The sequence below is a fragment of the Triturus cristatus genome, chromosome 6 (assembly GCF_964204655.1).
Source record: "Triturus cristatus chromosome 6, aTriCri1.1, whole genome shotgun sequence".
In the NCBI taxonomy this organism is placed as follows: Eukaryota; Metazoa; Chordata; class Amphibia; order Caudata; family Salamandridae; genus Triturus; species Triturus cristatus.
Window position 1 is genome coordinate 48,509,010 of NC_140589.1, and position 6,000 is coordinate 48,515,009.

The following is a 6,000-nucleotide window of genomic DNA, read 5'->3' on the forward strand; positions in this document are numbered from 1 at the left end:
GTCTCTGCTACCTCTCCAGATGATGAGCACATCATCGATGTACCTGCGCCATACCCTAATATGTTCTAAAAAGGGGTTGGCTGTCGTGAATACCGTCTCATTCTCAAAATTTGAGACATAAAGGCATGCCAAACTTGGGGTGCAGGAACTCCCCATGGAAGTTCCATGGGTTTGTAGGTAGAAGCGGTCTTCAAACTTAAAAAAGTTTTTTGTTAGAGCCAGTTCCAAAAGGCTCAGGATGAACGCCCGTGGTGTGTTGTAATTCCATTCCTCAGCGAAGAGTATGTACTCAATAACCCTTAGTGTTTCTTGCTGGGGAATGTTCGTATACAACGACTCAATATCGAGTCCCATCATCAAGTCTTTCTCAGGATCAAATTCCAAGTCTTTTATCAGATTTAAAACCTCTCTTGTATCTTTGAGGTAGGTAGGCATTTTTTGGACAAGAGGGCGTAGAAAGACGTCACAGAATTTGGACAGAGGTTCTAATATCGAGTTGGTGCCTGACACTATCGGCCGTCCAGGAAGGGGCCGTGTTGGTTTCTGCACCTTGGGCAAGATGTAAAAGTACGGCACAGTGGGGTGTGATTTACAGAGGAAGGCAGCTTCCTTTTGACTGATCCAGTCGTTTCAAACTGCCTCTTCTACGTATGTACTGATCATAACTCGTAGTTCCTTCGTTGGATCTTCAGGCAGAATTGCATAATTTCTTCTGTCACCCAAAAGACGGAGACATTCCGTGTTATACACATTTCTGTCCAAGATCACTATCGCCCCACCCTTGTCGGCAGGTTTTATTGTAAGTGTAGGGTCATCCCTTAATTCATTAAGGGCTTCTCTCTCAGTTCTGGAGAGATTCGAGAATGATTTAATCTTCTCGGAGGTTTCCAGCAGTTCAACCTCCCTCAATACTGCTTGTTCGAAAACCCCCACCTCTGGGGGTAATTGTCCTACACTAGGTACAAAGGTCGAGTGATTTTTTAGCCCTGTGTCATCCCCTTTATCTTGTACCTCTTTGTCCTCAAAAAAAACTTTCAGACGCACACTCCGAAAGAAACCAGCTAATTCACATTTGAGTTTGAAAGAATCTAACTGGTTTGTAGGGACAAAACCCAGTCCCTTTGAAAGGACACTTTCTTGTGTCTCTGTTAATGTCCTGCTACTTAAATTCATCACTAGGTGTGTTCCCTGCTGGTACTCAGTTCCGCCTCTCGTGCCATGCTGCGTGTTATCCGCTGGTTCATGTCCTCCCATTGAACCCGCTGGGTTTTCTGTGACTTCTGCCTCCCTCTCCCCCTCCCCCTGCCTCTCTCTAAAAAACGGTGGGTACTCATTTGGGAAGAATTGGGGCAGGCCCATAGGTGGATACATGGGAGGCCATCCGAATCCCATCTGAGGTAGTGGATGGTAAGGACGCGAGTACCCCCTTGACCAGCCTCTACCCCTAAATCTTGGTCGATAATCCGCATCACTGCTTTCACTACCAGAACTAGATGTATCTGTGTGAATTTGTGTGGGTTTCTTTTGCAGACTTTGATTTTCCTTCAGTTTGATATATTCATCATTTATATAAGGATACACCTTCTCTCTTGAAAATTTTTTTAGGTCTTTTTGTAACTTGTGCACCTTTGAATTCATGAGATAATCCTTATGCTCATTTACTGTTTTGGTCGTCTCTTCAAGTTTTTTCTTAAACACAGAGATCTGTATTAATGTTTTTAAGTTATCCTCACTAGTCTGGATTTTTATCAGAAGATCGTCAGAGATTTTTTTCGCCGTATCTATGATTAAGATGAGCCAATCTCTAGAGCATCTCCACGCGATCAATGACCAATCCTTTCTGAAACAAAGTCACTGATGAGTGTGTGAAGGAGTCCTCTTGTGACACTGGTTCAGGCATGGGGTGGAAGACAATGTTGTGCATTAACTCACCATCCCAAAATAACACCCTACTTAGGGATCGTCACATTATTGTGACTCTTATGTCACAATCCATACCACTACACACCTGAGAACGACACGCAAACACAAACAGGGCTTCAATTCCAACATCCCGCAGCCGATCACCTACCGAGGCGAAGGAAGATCTTTGGATCATTCACCAATCTCCACCCAGCCAACGATGAGGAGAAAAGCACAGCAGAAATCACTCGCCAGATTTTAGACTCAAACCCATGGGCTGAAGCCACAGTACCCCAGGCTCAAAGAACGACAGGACCGCCACTGCAGGTGGGGAACACTGCCCTCTTCGCACCTCTGCCATACCCAAACGGAGGACCTGTCTACGGATCACGACAAGACCAAGAATCGCATGTGTTTCATGATGTGAAATAAATGCCTAGGATCTAGTATGCTTTCATCTGCCTCTAGGGCAGGTTGGGGGCGTGGGAGGGGCAATTCCTTGCTCTACCTCCGATTAGAAGACAAACACTCCGTGTTTGAGTTGGACCCTCAGCCATGGGGGAGCTTCACCCTTCATATTCTCTAGTGTGAAAGTTCTGCTCTTGCGCGTCACGGTCTTATGGGAGGTGCACTATTGAAAAGGGGAACGTCTCTGCTTTCCAACGGCACCTCTCTTTCCTATCCCAGTACCCGGGGTGCGAGACTTTTGGCCGTCCTCTCCACTGGGGCAGGAAGGCAACAAAGAGCCTGACTACCCGTGTGTTTCCACCCCTCTCTATAGCAATAATGGTCATGACTCTGTTACTACAACAAGACAATGAGCATGAGATTACTGGGGGCACCCAACGTACCTGTCACAGGTAGGGGGGTCTGGAAATGAAAGTTGATGCACTGGCGTCGATATTCCCTCCACTTCTGCACCGTTTCTATGATTGACACGTCTGAGCTCTAGAACAGAAACAGAAGACAGACAATTGTAAGTACTGGTTAACAAGTGGTGAGCAGTGGAAGTGCCCTCTGCGCACTAGCAGGGCAGGTGCCCTCGTCGCCACTTTGTTATGATTCATCAGGGGCCATATTACGGAATGGTATGCACCCGGCGCATACAAATGTGCGCTGTGTCATTTGCGCTGCGCCCCTTTGAATGTTTATTTATGCGCCGTATTATGTTGCTGCGGCGCAAAACCTATCTATAATAGGAAACAGTTTGTGCAACCACACGCACTGGAATGTTGCAGCCAAAAATGCATTTACACCAGCACTAATACAATATGCACACAGACACAAACGCACATAAACACAGGGGCAGATTTATAATAACTGGCGCATCCCTGCATATCAGAAGGGATGCGCCAGTTATTATGCGCCACAGCTACGCCACCATGGATGCGCCGCATTTATAATGCGGCGCACCATGGGGCAAAAACGGCACAGATGCGTGACGCATCTGTGCCGTAAAAGTGGCGCATTGCTGGAGTTGCGTCGCAAGCGCGACGCAGCTCCAGCAATGCTCTGGGGGGCCCTATCTTTACAATGCTGCGTCAATCCTTACGCCTGCTTCAAGCAGGCGCAGGGTTTTGACGCAGCATGGGCCTAAAAGTGACTGAGTGAAATCTTGTAGATTTCACTCAGCCACTTTTAGGAGGCGTTCCTGCGCCGGAACTCCCCCACCTGCCCTGGAACGCCTACATGTGGCGCAGGGCTTTACAACGTGACGCATCTCCCAGATGCGTCACGTTGTAAGTACCCCGCACCATGGTGCTGGATTTGCGCCGCTGCTGCGTCACAAAAGTGACGCAACGGCGGCGTAAAAGTGGCGCAAGTGAAACATAAATCTGCCCCACAGATCGCAAAGTCTGCGCCAAAATCCCTGCGCATTACAAACCGATCCTCCATAGTGCCAATGGGCGCATACTTCGGTGCACATTCTAAGCAATGAACAAGGCCACCACAGAAGCGTCCATCTGCACATCAGCTCGGATACATGCCCTATGAGGGCCGGCAGGGGACAGACACAGTGCATTTTACTGATCTGTAAATCCAGGAGTTGTTCCCTCTTGTGTTTTGAAACGGCAGCCGCCACTCAGAAATGAAAAATGTGCCACTTACTGTAAAAAGGAATAAAGAAAGAGCAAAGTGACCCTAGAAAATGGAGGCTGAGCTAGGACGTTCTACCAAACCCTGATGAATGGATTGAAAACCAAAGAGAGACTTCGTAAGAGAAGCCAAGACGACCCAGAGAGAGCCAATCATGAAACCGCTGCGCAGAGATGTGCACGAAACAGCTAGAGCAGGGGAGTCAAGTACCGAGAGAGGTTTGCAAAGGACGCCTCGGTGCAAATTGTATCTGACATTCGCACTGCCTTAAAAATCCCAAAACACAATTTTCTGGAAGGACCATTGCATGAATGACATTTTGCACCGATCGTCAGCCCAAGCGTTAGTGCAGGTGTTAGGGGCATATCAACAAGGGCTTTATCTCTGCTTTTTTGGCTTTAAAAGCCAAAAAAGCAGAGATAAAACTAGCACCCTATCAACAACAAGGTGCTAACATGCAAATTTGCATGTTAGCACCCTTTTACTCTACGCTTCCCCTTGCATCTCTAATGAGATGCAAAGGGGGCGTTCCAGAGCAAAATAATAGGAGAAATGTCGCTAAGCGACATTTCTCCTATTATCAAGAATATCGCTAACCCTGTTAGAGACAAAAAAAGCAGCGCTAACCGCGGTTAACGCTGCTTTTTTACGTCTGGTATTTTTCTGACTTAGCCATGATATCCTATGGAAGGAGGATATCAAGGCTGAGTTTGTCTGTCCCTATCAACAAGCTAACATGAGATTATCGCTGGGTTTCCAGCGATAATCTCACGTTAGCCACTTAGCGTGAGGATTTTTATCGCTATTGAGATAAGCGTTGCTAATAGCACACTATCTCAGCGATAAAAATCGTCGCTATCCGGCGACAATTATCCAAGCGCTAAGTGCGCTCAGCGATAATTATCGCCGGTTGTTGTTGATATGCCCCTTAGTGAGACAATGCAGTACCTGCGCTAGGACCTTCCATCAAAAGTAACACTGAAGACATGTACATACAAAAATGATAAAAATTTAAAATTATATTCTCTTTGAACTTCTATTTGTTTAAAATAACGGAAGGAACGCGCACCTCTCGAATCTGCTTGTTTAAGGGGTGAAGGTCAGAGGTGTGTGCGCGTTCTGATATTTACAAAGTGATGGCTGAGGTGCGCACAGGCAGTGATTGGCTATTAAATATCATTATGTCATAAAGAGGGTGTGTGGAAAGAGAAGAAAGACGTAAGGTCTTTTTCATTGAATTAAACAATTATCTTAGGGGGAGTATTGTTTTGTATGCCTGTAATCAGCGTTCCCACTACATTTGAGGGGAAAACTATTTAGTCCGTGAGTCTATTTGAGATCAAGATGATTTGCAAAATTTATTGCAAATTCCAGTTTCATGGGACACCAAATGCAATGCAGATTGCAAGCGAATTTGGGGTTAGGCACTGATTTCAAAACATCCCCTGCACTGCTCTCCATCAGGTCCAAGCATGAACAAGGGTTTAATGTTCTGTAGGAGGTCATCGGGTACCGGTCCATTTGTGCCTGCTGGCCTTACGTCAGTAAAGGAAGTGCAGGATGATAGAGCATAAGTACCGCCCTCTCGCGAACGACATGTGGTAAGCACCTGATTAATGCAAAATGTGGCCAGCCCAGCCCACTGAGGGCCGTCATTACATGACACCAACTCAACCAGAATGAAGGACTCCAGAGCCTTCCCGCGAGACGAGACTCTGTCCTAAGAAACTGAAACAACACCATTCACAACACGCCTGCCCTGGCTCTCAGTTACAGCTTCAACCATTGGCTAGCCACAGGTGCACTCTCACCCCACCTCTGATAGATGGTCTCTCCCAGCCCCAGCAGGACTTATCCAATCTGTTCATATCAAAGGACTCTCTAGCAGCGTCCGGGGCTTTCCTCAATAGGGAGCATGAGGCGGGAACTGTGCCCCAGACCCCACTCAACTCTTGCCTGACCTCCATCCCCAGCAGGAGGTCTATGAAGATCTTACTCTTT

General features: G+C 46.9%; 1 protein-coding gene across 1 annotated transcript in view; it reads right to left on the reverse strand.

The window, feature by feature from the left end:
* GLP1R (glucagon like peptide 1 receptor) overlaps positions 1–3,798 on the reverse strand; it is a 1,134,570-nt gene extending 1,130,772 nt beyond the window's left edge. Inside the window, exons 1-2 of the mRNA XM_085609494.1 lie at positions 3,784–3,798; positions 2,754–2,850 (exon numbers count right to left, since the gene is read on the reverse strand). Of these exons, the coding sequence (XP_085465620.1) occupies positions 2,754–2,850; positions 3,784–3,798 (112 nt within the window). The remainder of the gene's footprint in view (positions 1–2,753; positions 2,851–3,783) is intronic.
* Positions 3,799–6,000: the final 2,202 nt, after the last annotated feature.